A 16,856-nucleotide genomic window follows, 5' to 3' on the forward strand; every position below is an offset into this window, starting at 1 on the left:
GTGCAACTGCTCTGTGTAACCTGGGGACACACTTACCGATCAGTTGTGCCGGTACATTTGTTAAGAATCAGCTCTGTCTAGAGTCATTGTAATAGACCGATTTCTGCCATGAATTCAAAGAAATCCCCCCCAAATTATTACATTAGAATGCCTTTGAATGATGAATAAGATCTCAGCAGAGTAAGGGGGCACTCAGTTTCTTTCCACTTCGCTTCATTTAACGTTTCTTGATAAGTTTTTCCATTTAGCTGCTTATCCCTCATCATCTAACTTCTCACCTCTTTGTATTGCTTTCCGAGCTTGGGAAAAGCTTTTCTGCTGAGGGGATGGAGGGACACAGAGTATGTGACTTTCATAATCCATCTTTGGTCTGCCAAGATTTTCCTGGAACTGATCTCGGCTGCTTGATGGAATTGAATGTGTTGTTGGCAGTTTGTCTTTGAGACAGTTGGAGTGACTGAGCTGATAAGGGTTAATTCCGGCAGCAGGCACTTCGTATGCCCTGCTAAGCGCTTCGCTGGGCACCGGCAAATCCTTCTGTTCCGAGAAGGCCCCGGCGAAGGAAGCGGCTCCTCGGGCTGGATGGGCCAGCAGGAAGGTCCCGGTGAGCAGCAAGCTCAGCCCAGTGAAAGGAGAGCAACGGCGGCCGCAGGACGTGGCCACCAGCAGCTCAAGAGGTGCCCCAGGGAGACTCAAAAGAAGCTGGGACTGAGCACGCGAACTGATTAACACAAGGAGCCAGAGAACTACTTGACAAATAGGAAACGAAGGGCTACCTAACGAAGGAGCTGGGCAACTTGCAACCGAGGGGGGTTGATGCCTTTGCATGCTGAGCTGTGCAAATAGTGCAAAGTTCTGGCCATCGGAGGGCTGGGCATTTGGGGGTGACTGCCCAGTGCCCTGTTTGTGCAAACCAGAGCAAAGAAGTGAGGGATGCCTGGGCTCGGTGCGTGAGCTGGCGCTGGTGGCTTTTCCTCAGAGATTTTCCCATTTTCTTTCTGAATTGTCTTAGTGCTGGGGATTTTAGCTCTGTCTTCCCACCAGTAGTTGTCTCTAATGAGTTTACGCTCACGGGCAGTATCCGGACAGCACGGGTGAGTGGTGCCTGCTGGTACAAACTCTTGGAGAGGGCGAAAGTGCCCAGGGAGAGCAGTGTGGGTGCAGGACATTCCCATAGCACAGCCATTAGTCACTTTGCTCCATGAAAACATTAGAACAGGCATGAACCTGATAAATAGCGAGAGTTCTCACCCGGGCTGTAACAATTTTGCAACACCAAAGCAAATGAAATCAATCTGATTCCTCCAATGTGTGTGGATACTAGCTCCGTGTTATTTCTAACACGCTGGGGCTCCCCACTAAATATAACAAACTACAAAACTGCATTTATTATTGGTAGGAAAGCTGGTTAAAGCTTTCAGAGAATCACTTGCTGTCAGACAAAATGAATTTTGTGTGACAAAAATAAAAAAAAAGTCTCCCACCTGCAAGTTTGCAATCCAGAATGGTCAACAAGCCATTGAAAACTCCCAGTACTTCAGAATATTTATCACACTTGTGTAAATAAGCTCCAAGTTTGGAAGTTCATGCACGCACGATGTAAAGAGTTTAGTAAAATCTTGTAGTACACGGGGATCCTGAACTAACAGCGTTTAATACGGTAATCAGTAAAGTAATAAACAATAGCAGTGCTCACCCAGTAATGTACTAAAAAGTAAAAAAAAAAAAATAATCAGCGGTAATAGCGCTTACCTAAGACAGTTAATTTTGACATCAGCTAAGCTGAACTCCATGACACGAGGAGTAACAAGGAGCTGAACCCCCATACGCTCCCTGGGGAGCTGCTCCCCCCCGCTGGGAAGGCCCAGTGCTCCAACCAGCCTGTGACCAGTGACATTTGAAAGGGCCCAGTAACGGCCCTGTAAATGCTACAGGCTCGGCGATGGGGCACTTTGGGTTCAGTTCTTTGCCTGTCAAGTTGCAGCCTTTCAGTTTTGTTAGGACAAATTCAGGACATGTGAACAGCAGGCTCTGAAAAGGAAATAATTTGTGGCATCTAAAGCAGGAATCCCCCTGTTTTACCTTTCCTCCTCTGCTGCTTCTAAATAACAGGTTTCCGTTCGGGAATCTACATGAAATCCGAACGTCTTTTGCAGGTATTCACTGGAAATGTTTTAGCTGTTACTCAAGAAGGGATTAAGAAGATTAGGGTATTAAATCATAAAATAAAGCATACTTACATTTTGTTTGAAATTATTTCTCTCAGAACATTCTGAACTATCACGCCAAATGTCTGTGGAGTTTTCCTTAGTTTGCCAAGTCCCTTCATCCAAGCAGACTCTGTATACACTTCCTATGCTTCCTGAAAGTAAACAGAGGTTTAAGGCTAAAAGGTCAAAATAAAGATTTCATTTTTCATAGACATTTCTAAAGATTTCTCCCTTATACCCCAGCAACAGACAACTCCCACTCAAAAAAAAAAAAAAAAAGGAATACAACCCACTTTTCTTTTGTCTTTGACAGTACAGATTTCATATTTACATAAGACAAAATAGGAACGTGATCTCACAGAAAAACATTCCCAGAATTTACCTGGTATTTACAGAAAACACATGGTTACTACAGCCAAAAGAAAAGCCTACATTTAACTTTATTCTTTTTTCCTCATTAAGCTCGTGAGTTTGCTCAAGCCCAGGTAGCACATTGCCCAGGCTATGCACGCAAAATTGTAGGAGGGAGAGTGTGGTTTGAGTAGGGAATGATCTGGAACACCTGTGGCTGCTGTTTTGTTTATGTGCTTTGGGGCCTGATCAGCAGGTGCTGTGAACTGGTGTAGCTTTCTTGGCTTTCACTGTATTGTCCTAGTTTATGATAGTTAAAGAGTTTCCCCATAACATCAGAAGAATGGTATGGGGACCCTGGTTGATGTTTGTTTGATGTTGTCCTAAACAGCTGCCTTCCCTTTATTTCCAATCAGACCTGAGCTTTTTTATCATATTTTTAATTAAGAAGTGTTTAATGATGGCAGCAACAACCAGAATATCTCATTTTGCTCAGGATAACTGGAACTGAGATAACTGCTTTGAAAGCACAGTGTGCTGTAACAGAGCATGAGCGCTGTGTGGAGATTAGACACTGAAAAAACCGAGAAGGCATCTATGAAACGTGACCAGAAATCCCATTTCTAGACTATTCTAATTTTCCAGTGCTCAGCCATGGTGGTGATGACAAACCACAATAGAGGTACCTCAGGTTTCCAAGCTTTTCTGATCCAAGTTCATCGGTGTCCCAGAACAGACATGGCTATACCTTGGAAATGGAACCAGCAATGGAAATGGGGACCACCAGCAACGTTAACACCAGTCCCACAGAACCTCTGGGACAGAGAGACAGCTGGGCTGTCTCTAATGTCTCTTTCTCCTAAGGTGCTGTGGCATGGATGAGAATGACAGATGATGTTGGAACACAGCAGCCCTACTGTGTTCCCCACAGTGAACACAACTAAAAGCTTCATAACCTGGTGCAATTTCTTACATCTTGCATTTGTAGAAATTTAGGCAGAAAAAGAGAAAGCGAGAAAGTCTCTGTTACATGGAGAGAAGGAAGATGCTTTTATGTTTATTATGGAAAGCTGAATTTGTTCTAAATGGTTGGCAGAAGCAGTTGTTTGGGAGACTAGACAGAAGCTGGGTCTCCTTCTGTTTAGCAGCACAAAAGGACAAATGCTGACATTACAGAACAAACCGTGTGTGGGGTGGGGTGGAGAAAGCTAGGATAAGCAGCCTGTAGCCATCTCCCCTATAAACTAAAGGACTCAGGCACAACTGGTCCTTTCAAGTGGTGTTAGAAATAATTCACTAAGAAAGCCACATGTGGCTAAGAAAGGCTTTGTAGCAGGACTCAGAAGTGCTAGGCTGCAGTGGTAGGAATGTTCTTTCATTTCTTTAGGAGAAAGGGAATTTTGTTTGCTTTTAGAGAATTTTGCTCCTGCTGCTGTTATTCTTTTTTCTTCCCTGAGAGCCTCCCTGCTCCACTCCCTCCAGGAAAAGGCTGCTTGGAAGGCTCGGGTTTTTCACACTACTTGCTGGTGGTACACTATGTCCTACTGGACGGCTGACTGCTTGGGCCGCTGTTTTGTTTGGCTATTCCAGTTTTCTGACAGAGACGTGCACGTCTGGGGTCAGTGGGGACCCCAGGAGTTGAACCTCAGAAGCTGAACCCCAAATCTGTATGGTTGCAATGTCTTGGAAGTGTTGCTTTATAGCACACAATATGGAGCTGTAACAAGAACAGATGGAGAAAAAGAGTAAATAATTAAACATCAACAACAATGTTGTGCCTCAATTCAGAAAAGAGGTTAAAAGAGGTGAGACAAGGCAGGCCTCAGACACTTCACAGGACACCGGGACAAGTGAGACCAGCACCATCTGTTCTTTGGCTGGATTCCCAGCATAAACCAGAAGAGAAGTTACCACTTTCACATTACCGTTTTCTAACCATGGCAAATATGAAGGACAAGGAACAGAGACATTTCCTGGGGGCGAGTAAGGCCAGCAAACAAATTGATCAAATGTCCCATTACAATGTATTCCTGGGGAGAGAAGCAAATAGAAATTTTACCAGAAGTTGTTCAGACAATGGACAATCATGAAAACTATTGTACACTGTTCCAGGTAACCTGCAAGCTACTCCAGAGTATTTACAAGATGTAGCAGATAAACTTTGTGCAATGATCAGAAGTGCACAGTGCAGAAATGGCTACTGTCCTTCTTCCCTGGATCTACACAGCAGCAGCAGGATTTACATGCTTCATCATGAGATAAGGGTATTGCTCAAAATCATCTTGAGGCCTCTGTTGTCCAGATGTATCAGACAGATCCTAGCCATGGTCTCGCTCACTGCTTTTGGTACATCCCACAGACTTTTTGCTGGTAAATGGGAGATATTCCACCTTTCATGACCCCTGTGACACTGGTTCTCAGCTCAGACCACTGCTGGCTTCTTGGATAGTGACTCGTCTTAGTCCTTGGGCAACAGAAGTTAGGGAGCTGGTAATGCCTCAGATGAACTTAGTTCTAAGCTTCACAGATATCACATCATTTACAGGACTTAAGATAAAACATTTGACAACGCAGAATTGAAATGGTGCAATCAGGTTACAGTAAGATAAATGCATTAATGGCTGCACTAGTCTTTTGGTTAGTTTCTGCCTTTCTTCTGGGATAAGCTGAAGTTCTCCTCTCTTTACTGGCTTTGCCCATCCAAAGCTAGAAGAGTATATATTGCTTTGTTTTCCTTAATACTTAGCAGCACTTTGAGAAACTGATACGGGAAGAAGGATACAGGGAGCAACAAATATAGCTCTGGGCTAACTCATCAGCACCCTTTTGGGGTGCTTCTGCTAAAATACAGAGCATAATATGTGCATTCTTAATAATTCCCTTGTGCCTTTGAGGATGAACATCTGTGGCTCCATCTGCCTTAAGGGCAGTGTAGTTGTCAACATTTATAGCTGCATTTTTATTGTTCCTTTCCCCAATACCTGATCAAGGTTTGTTGAGGTGTGGATCAGGTAGACTGCCAGGAGAAAAATAGTTTTTTCTCCATTTCATGAAAACTGGAGTTCTGGTTCCTGTAGTTCTCCTGATCACCTGCTATGAACTACTGCCCTCTAGTATCATCCCCTGTGTCACTGCTGAATCAAGACCCTCCATGTCCCCAGAGACTGGAAATAACAAGTTACACACCCCAGATTACTTCTGTTTTCATCCAGTGCCTGCCCGTAAAAAGTATATAAACACAACAGAGAACTGGGACTGGAACTACTATTTTCCTCCAGGTGTCACGGCTGGATACCTGGTGGGTCACCTTGAACAAGGGTTATCCTATCTCCTTCAGCACCACTAGTGGCCCAGTGGTTAGTGTGCTTTCCTGTGAAATGCCATAGAACATCCCAACGGACCTTGAAAGATCATCTGGTTCAACCTTTTGTGGGAAAGGGAGCCTAGATCAGATTATCTAGCACCCTATTCAATCACATCTTGAAAACCTTTAATGATGGGGACTCCACCACATCCTTGCGGAGGTTGTTAAAGGGAATGATTGCTCTCACTGTAAAAAATATCTTTCTTATATCAGGGAGAAACCTCTCCTGGTGGAACTTGTACTCATTGCCCGTTGTCTTCTCCGTGTGGCTCTTTGGAAAGAGAAAGCCTCCTTCCTCTTTGTAGCTGGCTTTTACTTTGATGAAGTCCCCCCTGCACCTTCTGTTCTCCAGGATGAAAGGATCTAACTCCACCACTTTCCTCATATGGTATGGTAGGTTCTCCAGCCCTTCGATCATCTCCATGGCCCTCCTTTGGACCCTCACCAGTCTATCGGTGTCTTTCTGGAGTTGTGGGGACCAGAACTAGACACAGTACTCAACAGGTGGACTAACAAGCACTGAGTGTAGTGGGATGATCACTTCTCTATCTCTGCTAGTAATGCCCCATAGGGTGTAGGCCCAGATCCGATGTACTTTGCTGAGGCAGCAGTGCACTGCTGACTTACGCTCAGCTTGTTGTCCACCGGGACCTCCAGATCCTGTTAGGCCAGGCTGCTCACAGCCACATAGCTCCTAGCCTGCACTGGGCTCTTTGGTTATGGCTTTGTTAAACTTCACACAGTTCTCACTAGCCCACTCTTCCAGCCTGTCCCGGTCTCTCTAGAAGATGGCTCTGTCTTCAGACGTGGCCTCCTCACCACCCAGTTTGTCATCATCAGCAAACTTGGTGAGGGTACTTTCAAGGCCATTGTGCCCAGATAATTTATGAAGAGGCTGAGCAGCATGGGGCCTGGTAACAGTCCCTGAGGGACCCCATTGGTGACAGTGTCCTGGTTTCAGCTGGGATAGAGTTAATTTTCTTCTGAGTAGCTGGGGCAGTGCAGTGTTTTGGATTTGAGAACAACGCTGATAGGACACTGAGGTTTTCAGTTGTTGCTGGGTGATGTTTATACTAAATCAAGGACTTTTTGGTTTCTTGGGCCCTGCCAACGAGAGGGCTGGATGGGCACGGGAAGCTGGGAGGGGACACGGCCAGGACAGGTGACCCAAACTGGCCAAAGGGGTATTCCATACTATATAACATCCCGCTGAGTATATAAACTGGGGGAAGAAGAAGGAAAGGGGATAAACATCTGACATTATGGCGTTTGTCATCCCAAGTAACCCTTTTGGTGATGGAGCCCTGCTTCCCTGGGGATGGCCGGACACCTGCCTGCCCATGGGCAGTGGTGAATGAATTCCTTGCTTTGCTTTGCTTGCGTGTGCAGCTTTTGCTTTGCCTGTTAAATTGTTCTTATCTCAACCCTTGAGTTTTACACTCCTTTCTGATTCTGCTCCCCATCCCTCCGGGTGAGGGGCAGTGAGAGCAGCGGCGTGGTGCTGGGTCACCGTCTGGGGTTAAGCCATAACAGACAGGCTGCCAGTCTGAGTCAAAACCATTTTTCACTGCTGCTTGAGTCTGGCCTGTTAGCCAGTTTGCTACTTATCTTGCAGCCCTCCACCCAATGTGTGCCTTGCTAGCCTGGCCAGGAGAAGGCTGTGGGAAGCAGTGCCAAATGCTTTGCTGAAGTTCAGGTAACCAACACCCACTGCTCTCCCCATACAGACAGCAGATGTTACCTTGTTGTAGAAGGTGATCAGGTTGGTCAGGCATGATTTGCTTTTGCTAAATACGTGCTGACTTGTCCCCATCATGTGCCTCATTTGATTAGCGACAGTTTCTGGGAGGATTCATTCCATTACTTTCCCAGAGACTTAAGTAAGACTGATGGACCTGTAGTTTTCTGGGTCCTCCTTTATTAGTGACTGGTTTCCCTGCCCTGCCTATGTCTTCCCTGTGTGTCTGCTCACCTACGTTGCTGTTCTTGGCATCTGTGGACAATTTAATTTCTAGATGAACCTTGGCTTCTCACTGCATCTCTGCACACCCTAGTAAAGTTCTGGTAGTCCTCAACGGGTATTTGTCTGCCTTTGCATACCATGGTATGCCTCTTGTTTGCTTTTAGGCACACCCAAAAGCTCAGGAAGAATGAGTGAGCATTTCATGCCCTACATACACTGAACCCAGTGTGATTTCACATGAAAGCTGAACCAAGTTCTTGATAGAGATGGGGGTCAGAAGTGAGAACGGGGTCTTGCTTTGTTCCCCCAGCTGTTACAGCATCGCAGTGTAAGCTAAACCACTTTGCTCATGGTGTAGCAGCTGCAGCTGCCTGTGGAGCAGGTTAGAGAGCATGCTGCCATGCCCAAGCAGAAAGGCTCATTTTCAGCAATTCCTAATTAAGCTGAAAGAAGAGGAGGCCTGTTATTGAATGGGATCACTAAAAATAGTTTCCCTGACCGACAGGGTGTATCTTCCCTTTTGCTTTTCAAAGGCCTGTGAAAGTTAGAGATTTCAATATTTTGGGAAAAGTTTAAGGAACTTTAAAACATAAAATATTACATAATTTAGGCTTAAAAACCCCTCTTTTTCCCCCCTTCTTTTCCCTGCGGTTTGAAATTCCCAGGCCAATGCTTGGATTGATTTCTAACTTTTAAATGCATTTTGAATGATGAAAAATACGTATATTAATCTTAATCAGATCATATTTTCTGGCTGACAAAGTTGCACAGTACAATGCCATAAACGCAGCTTTCTGACACTAGCAAAGTGAGTAAGTGCTCATAATACCATCCTGGAGTCTCCCTTTGCAGTTGATGGGGTGAGGTATCCACCCAGCAAGACAACCATGATTGTATCACTTGCACACAGGAGTAGAGACCTACCTATAGCCAGTGAGTACAAAACACAGAGCAGTTTCACTCTTAATCTTTCCTTGGTGACTGCAGTCACCTCTCTCCCAGCTACTTCTTGAACTTCTCCAATGACTCAAACCAAGCCTCTGTCATGCTTTCCTGAAGGCAGACACCTAGCTGAGCAGAGTTCATACTTTTAAGAGGGACGTAGTCACAGATTATAAACTCCCCTTTGGCCAAACAGCATAAAACTTGGAGCACTCAACCAAAGGTAGGAGATGTGGACTCAGTTCCTCCCTCTGCTACTTTTCAGGAGAAGACACTGCTCTCTGTAGTTACACTGCTCTTCAGCCAGGAATCCAAAAGCCATGGAGGCAGGAGAATAAATAAGGGACTTTAAGCTAACGGTTATAGGTGCCAGGTGAACATGGGGCAACCTGGTCTCTGTGTCTTGGCTTATTAACCTAACGACTGTATCACAAAATGCATAAGCAGTCCCGTGAGAGTCGGAGCAGCTCCCCAGCTCCCCTGACCAGCCAGAAAGCAGGCTCTGCCTTGCCCCGTGCATTTTGAGTTGTTGTCTGCCATGGCTCAGTTCCTCAAGTATGGAAGTGGGAGACGTCTTTTCCCTGGGTGGTCTGTTCTCCTGTGGTTAGCGTGATTTCCAGACATACGGGCTTGACTTCCTTCAGGCTGAAAATGGAACTGAAAACCCATCTCCTTTGTCCAAAGGGCCTGGTTTTCACCAATAATGGCTAGCAGCTACATCCTGACCAGGCACTCAGTGCTGCACCGTAGTAGTAGTTCAGCACCAGCTGTTCAGCAGTTCGTTGCTGTATATGATCTGGTTTTACATCCAGGAACCTGGTATGTTTGAGGACAGAGAGCTGTTTAACCTGATGGTTGCATGTCTGCATGTCATTACAACTGAATGTTCTAAATCTAGAACTTATAAACAGACACACACTTCTGCAAGGGAAGTAAAAGAATATTTGCATACTCATCAGTGTTACTTAACACATTGCTTTATTGTGCCGTTTGTTCCCTTACCAGTATCTACAGTTGATTCCCGCAGCATTTTCAAGCATTCTTGTTTATACTTGTTCCATCCAGCAGTGGTTTTTTCCAGCAGAGATCCTTTGGCCTGTGAGTGGAAATACTGAACATGAGGAAGATCGGTTAGAACTTTGTGATCTTTCAGTGGCAAGTCTCTTTCCATTATAAGAAATTTGAGAGGAGAAGAGAGGAGAGGACAATGGAGCAATGATAGGTAAGCAAAGAGGTAAAGACAGACCCCTTCCTTCTCCAGGAAACTATTAGTGACATTTCTTCAATTGCTTTCTTTGCCTGAGCAAGAAATGTATTGCCATGCTATATTACCATAGAATCCATTCAACTTCTTAAAAATCCACACAGATATTTAATTGCTAGGACCTGTGAGGGTATACCAAAAACACTGGCATTTCATTCCTCCACTGTAGGAAATGTGTGCTTATCATCACAAATTTTAGTCTTTCCAGTTAAGGAAAGTCTTTACAATCAATTTATGTCAAGGTCAGCTAGTACTTCTCAAGCATTCTCAGGTTTCCACTACATTAATTTAGGAACCTGATTAATGATAATTTTGAGGGCTGTTTATTTTTAAAGTATTTTTAAAGATAGTCAGGCAGATCTGGTTGAGTAGTATGGTAAAAAATTGAATAAAAGTGTAATGAATAAGCAATACTATTTAGCCAATATCACCTTTTCTCCAGTGCATTGTCTCCTGCCCAACAAAGACTACTTCTTTCTCCAACAGCTGAAACTTTGCCACAGACATTTTTCTTTTCCTCCACCTTTTTTTTTTTTTTTGAGAAAACATAATTTTAAATCTTAGTTTTACTTGTCCATCTGCATCAGCTGTGTTGCCCTTTTTGCCTGGACAGGGCAGAGTTTTGCTGTCCTGTGTCAGTAGGGGAGAAGAATCTTTACCTTGAGATTTCTCACATAGTGAAAGGGAGCATTATTTTTATCCATGCCAAAATTTTCTCCATATGAAACAGCTCACAGAAATGGATTTTTGGGTCCTGAGCTTTTGTAGGTATATTTATTTTCGGGGTGGTGGGGGTGGTGGTGGTGTTTGTTTGTTTTTCCAGTTATAGATATTTTTAATGCTGGTTTTGCCTAGGCCCTCCTGTTGTAGTGATAACCCTGAGGAGATCAAGAATGTCTTTAAATTCTGAAAATCTAGATTTCTGGGGATAATATGATGTGGAACAATTGCATTGATGTGATCTATTTAAAAAGACTAGAAATAAAAGCACTTCAAGAGCAATCTCCCTTTTACTATTGTAGCTTTGAAGACAGACTCGTCTTCAGATTTAGTCGGTTTAATGACAGCAGGTTCTGTGAAGGTCCCTCTGGCACCTGGAAACGACTCATCCCATGATTGCAAGAGCTGCCTGCTCGTCTTGGCTGCTCCTATGCTGCAGGCTCATGGCTCGCCGTTCTGGCTCTTTCCCTCTGCCTGCTCACCCTGTGCTGTGCAAGCTTCTCCCCAAAATGCATTTAGCTACTCCTAAAAGCAAGAAAAATCCATCCTCAATCCACCCCTCACCCAGTCTTTTCTTTTCTGTGTGAAGATAGGCTGAGAATACCAATGAGAAATAAAGTGCCAGTGTCTAAATGGGCAGTTGCTCTGATGGACAAATTCGGGCAGGTTGTGTGGGAAAGGACCGATGCGTTTATAAGACACAGATGATACTACAACCACAGAAACACACAAAAGAAACACCGAGGTTGAGGAGATTGTCAGTGGTGTTCAGAAAGGGAATGAAAGAAGAGGCTTAGGAGCCCTGCTGGGACATGCTGACCTTGGGTCACTCCCTTGGCACCAGGAAGCGGATGAACAGAAAGGAAAGAGACTTTGGTATTAGCATGGAAGTGTGATATCAGAGATGTAGATCAACAGTTGCTAGCACAGAGTAAAGAATTAAATATGTTTCCATGGGTAAAATTACTCCTGATACAAAATCTGCTTTGCTGTTAAAAAAAAAATAATAAAAAATTCCCAGTATAGACAGATTCTAATAATTATTTTATATATAGTGACTGATGTGCTCAGGATGTGGTGGACATCTGTGGCATACACCTTATGTAAGGGTTGCAACTGTCCTGAGGGGACTGCCATACTTTAATTCAGTTTCTATAAATACCCATCTTTCTGACACACCTTTATCACACAACACTTTGACTGTAGATGCTGCTATGATTACTGTTTAGGAAGGGAGTAGCTAACAGTAGAAGAGTTAAATGCAAAATTGCTTCGTGACATGTCAGATTTGGGCTGTTAAAGAAATGCCCAATTAGGAGCAAAGCAGTAGAGAAAGGATAATGCTAGATACTATTTGCAGTTCAGTACCATCATGATGACTTGATCATTATTTATGCAGGGAAAAGAACATCAGCCTAAGCAGTCTCTGCGTAATATGACAGCTGGTGTCCTGAAACCAGGGCTTTGAGAGGCCAGACGTGGGCAAGTAGTCAAAGAACACTGGCACTATAAGTCACCAAAAATGAAAAATTCACTACTGGTTGAAAATGTTACCAACTGTAACAACCAAATTTTGGAGAGCAGACTAAATATAAGTTTTCTAAAAAGCAACAATCCTTATACCAAAGGATGCTTTTCAGCTCTCCAGGGAAAAATCAGTTTCCTTTTGTCTGGACTACAGCCTTTTTGGAAAGTGCCTTTCACATGTGTGAAAGACCACTGAGCTGGTCTGAGCTTGGTGATGTGATAAGTAACCCGGACAATGTAATGGCTGTGAACTTCGCCTGTATCTTTTTCTTTGAACCTATGTTTGTTCAAAAAACAAAGAAAATCATATTTATGTACTTTGAAAACGAGAACAGTGAAGACTATTAACTAGCTGTTACATGAGACCACTCTTTCATGCACGTTGTTTCTGTATAGATGTTGCCTGCCCAATACTTTGCTTTTAGTCTCTCAGCTAATTTCCAGACACCCTACTTTAAATTCCAGGGAGCAGAAAGACTATAATTATTCTTCCTCTGATGGACTTGCAAGATAAGGAGAATATTTACAAAAGCCATGAGAAAGGAATGCATGTTTCCAAAATAAAAATCATCTTGACATTTCCCTCATGTAGGCTTCAAAATGCTGGGAGCCAGGGGAGATTCTTGAGACGCTCCTGGGTCAGTGAACCTCATTTGAAGAGGCAAAGACACAGAGATGACGCATTTGTAGGAAAGACTGTTTGATTTAAGGGATAACACTTCAGTTTCTAATAAACAAATGCATTAAACAGCCAAAGTAGTACAAGGAAAGCCTCACAGCAGCTACCTGGCTGCTTGTTTAGTTCCATTCCTGGAGAGAAGGTTGATATACAGCTATGAAGAAGATCACAAGAGTGAGGAGCAGTTTAGACATAAATGACAGTTTCACGTTACTTCCTTATATAATTGTCGGTTTCTGCAAAGCTGCAAGTCAGACAGGCAATACCTGGTCACTGTTGATGTAAATATCTGTGGGATGCTTGCTTTTCTGCCATAGGATTTTCTGATTAAAAAAACCAAATCAAGTCTATATAAAATCAAAGCTACACCCATAAAAAATATTAAGAGCTGTCAACTGACCTCAAACTGAATTTGAAATATAGTTAGAAGAACAAGAATATATAAAATAATTTAAATTATTAATCAAAAAATGTGTAGATGATTGGAAATTAACCAGGGATCCAACAGTGACCAGTCAATAAGGGCCATTTAAATCACAGAGAAACAGGAACCCCTCTGCAGAGCACGTGCTGTGATGAACCTAATGCAACATTTTACTCCTAGAAGCCACAGCTGAGGGATGTGTGTCAGGACTTTTTCAGAATTTTTAGAAATCAGTTGTAGAAATGCAGTGACATCAGCCACCTGAGACAATGCTGCAGTACAGGAGGCTACTGGCATTTCTGGACTTGTACATACAAAAGAGGATGTTGAAAAGGTGTACGAGACAGTATTTGTCCCTGGTGCAATTCTGCCTGGGTAGCATGGCTAATGCTGGTGGTCATATCTCAAAACAGATGGAGATAAATTTGCAAGTTGTAAGGAAAGTGCTGGAATGGCCTTAATCATTAAGCTAAAAAACTAAGAAGTCCCCATAGATTTATTTTATCAAAGAAATTATAAACAGACATTCAACAGCAAACCAAGATGACCTGAACAGCAGCAATTTGTGAATTGATCATCAGCTACTCACACAGGGACTACCAAAAGTAGCTACAAAAAGCCAGCTCGCTGTTCGTACATGACTATTCAGTCTGTAGCGGTCTCCACTCTCGCTGGGGAAAAATCTATAAGGACATATGTATAGAGGAAGAATGCCGGCAGCGCCTTGGGATGAGTAGAACCAGCTTGCTTTGCTTTCTTGGCTTGAAAGGGATTAATGCAGCTGTCCCAGGCAGAAGACTTCAGTGTTTTCTACAGCTGGACATCCTGTTAAGGCTCTTCTGCACTAAGTACTCTAGAGATCTACTCACTGTCTGGTGAGAAAGTAAACTGTGTGGGCTTGGAATAAGGCACTAGCTTTACGGGGGAAAGGGTAATTAAGGAAGTGGGATACCTTGATGTCATATGTCTGTTTAACTAAGTGAAAAGGATTAAAGAGCAAAATCAGAGAGGCAGGCTCGGCTGTGCATCCTGCATTCGTGTCGCTGCTGTTCTTCAGAGAGGGGCACAGGCCGTCTCAGCAAGAGGAGGTTCTGCAGGCTGGTCAATGCGAGTAACACAGCGGTCCCTGCTGAGACCAGGGGGCTTTTCCTGCCTTTGCCACAGGTGGGAGAAGGTCCTTCTCGGTATGTGCTGAGAAGAACCAACAATTTGCTCTCTGCATTGACATGGCTTTGTGATTACAGATCCCAGTGAAGTTCTATTATGATCTAAGAGTTGAGCTACTCAGTACTATAAAAATTCAGGCACAATGCACGCTTAGCAGTAGAAATACAAGCTTTCCGATGCATTTACTGTGATCTCAAGCGATGGCAACATGCAGCTCAGCATGGCTGTTGATCTCAGTTTTATGTTTCAGTTGACGTTTAGCCACTAGCATTTAAACAAGACTTCCAACTCAGAAGAAATTAAACCCCAGCATCCAGGATGGAAGCTCAAAAAGCCTGTGACCTCTTGCCTACACTGGATATTTCCTCACTTCAGGCTCTGAGGTTCCTCTGGTGGCCAACGAACACCCAACCTGAGAGCCTGCCACCCTGCTCACATCAACATTCACCCTAACTGAAATGTAACCAGACTTCCCAGGAAGGGTCTTTCAATTTATTTTGTTTGCTCAGAGCCCACAGACTGCACCAAGGTGACACTACCGTTTAAAAATATTTGGATGCAGCAGAAAACACTGCGTGAAGCTCTTGCTTAGGGAGTGGATCATAGTAATAAACTTCCAACATTGCAAACAGACTGGTTTAAAGTTACTTTTTTCATAACTAACCACAGTATAATCAGCATTTCACCCATCTCACCTTTTTAATTTCTTACACTAAGCTAACAGTGAAATGAAATGTTTCTGTTTATTCAAACTATGCTATAATAGAAAAACCCTTCAATTTAGCTTTAAACTAGAAATAAGAGCTTTAATATTTACTTATTCTTTCAGCCATTATCCTGGTATTTTTCATATGCATGTAGGTGTAGAAATATGGATATAGTGATTTATGATTGTTATTTCTTTAAATTTTCTTTCTCCTTAAGTAAAATACAAAGAAATATAACACGTTTCTTTAAACAAGTTACAGGAATCACTATGACAAAGTAATTCACTGTGTTTTATAGTCTTGTGAAGTTTTGATCTCACAGAAGTAATGGGGAGATTGGAAACAGTGCTTTGGTTGAGGTGTCCTACAGATTTAAGGTGTCTTACAAACCTGAGAGTTCTTTCAGTTCTATATTTGAGAATCTATATTCTATAGATCTATAGTCAGTTCTATATGTGAGAGAAGCTCTAGATTTGAATTATACAAAAGCATCAGAAACATTTTATATTTTAAAAAAAAAAACAAAAAAAAAACGCCAAAAAACCCCCAAAACAAGACATGTGTCTCCTAGTAACTTTTTCTTCACAGAAAAGCTGGGAATACAATTTACAGTCTCCGCAGCACATACACATGCAAACCCACTTCCTTTAGCACCCAGATAAATGGAGGACGAGTGAACAGAAATACCTTTATAGGACAAAATAGACAAAGAAGGAAGCTATCAGACTTTTTAAATAGATTTAGAAAAAAAGAGAACTGAATAGTTTAGTAGATCTTTACAAGGAAGTAGAAACCTCATACAGGTTTCCTAACCTTCTGAAAGAAGCTCAGGTGCAGAATGAAACAATTAACACCAGACTGCATAAATCTGAGATTCTATGCTCACCCCTCATACAAGTCAGAGGCTAAAAGACAGCGCTAGAACAGAGGGAAAACAGTAGAAAATAAACATGATATTGATATCTGGTAGGAAATTTGAAAAATAAATATAATACAATACTGATCAATATTGGTACGAAAAGAGATTGTATAAATGGATAGAAACACAATTTATTCACTGCATGAATGAGCATTAATAGAAGAAAATTGTAATAAATTACCTAGTCAGAGTGTCTCAGCCAACAATTCTCATGACAAAAGTTTAATGAACATAAATTGTTATGCAGTGATAATTTTGAAACAAATATGCTGTTTGTGAAGGCTAAAATGTTATGCAATAGGAATGTACATTTATACTCTCCATTATTAATTATTGAAATAGCTTACCTGTTTCACTAGAAACAATACCATGACAGATCTGGCAGGTGCAGGAGATATTCTGGACCAGAGTCCCATGCTGGAACAGAGACCGAAAAGTGTCACCATGCCCATTCTAACAAATTTGTCCCCAATATGCTGGTATTTCACTCGACTATAGATCAATTATATCACCCTGTCCTGCAAAAAAAAAGTAAACCCGTTGCCTTTTATGAGTGCGACTGTTTCATGAATCTTTTTACAAATAAGTAAGGAAATCTACTGAGTGTCTAGGCTTGCTA

General features: G+C 42.7%; 1 protein-coding gene across 1 annotated transcript in view; it reads right to left on the reverse strand.

Annotated features, from left to right (window-relative positions):
- The window catches only part of GLP2R (glucagon like peptide 2 receptor), a 33,915-nt gene extending 17,059 nt beyond the window's left edge, over positions 1–16,856 (reverse strand). The window contains exons 1-4 of the mRNA XM_027795626.2: positions 16,585–16,856; positions 9,833–9,941; positions 4,487–4,591; positions 2,241–2,362 (exon numbers count right to left, since the gene is read on the reverse strand). Of these exons, the coding sequence (XP_027651427.1) occupies positions 2,241–2,362; positions 4,487–4,591; positions 9,833–9,941; positions 16,585–16,689 (441 nt within the window). The 5' untranslated portion in view covers positions 16,690–16,856. The remainder of the gene's footprint in view (positions 1–2,240; positions 2,363–4,486; positions 4,592–9,832; positions 9,942–16,584) is intronic.

This window comes from Falco peregrinus, chromosome 2 (genome assembly GCF_023634155.1).
Source record: "Falco peregrinus isolate bFalPer1 chromosome 2, bFalPer1.pri, whole genome shotgun sequence".
NCBI lineage: Eukaryota > Metazoa > Chordata > Aves > Falconiformes > Falconidae > Falco > Falco peregrinus.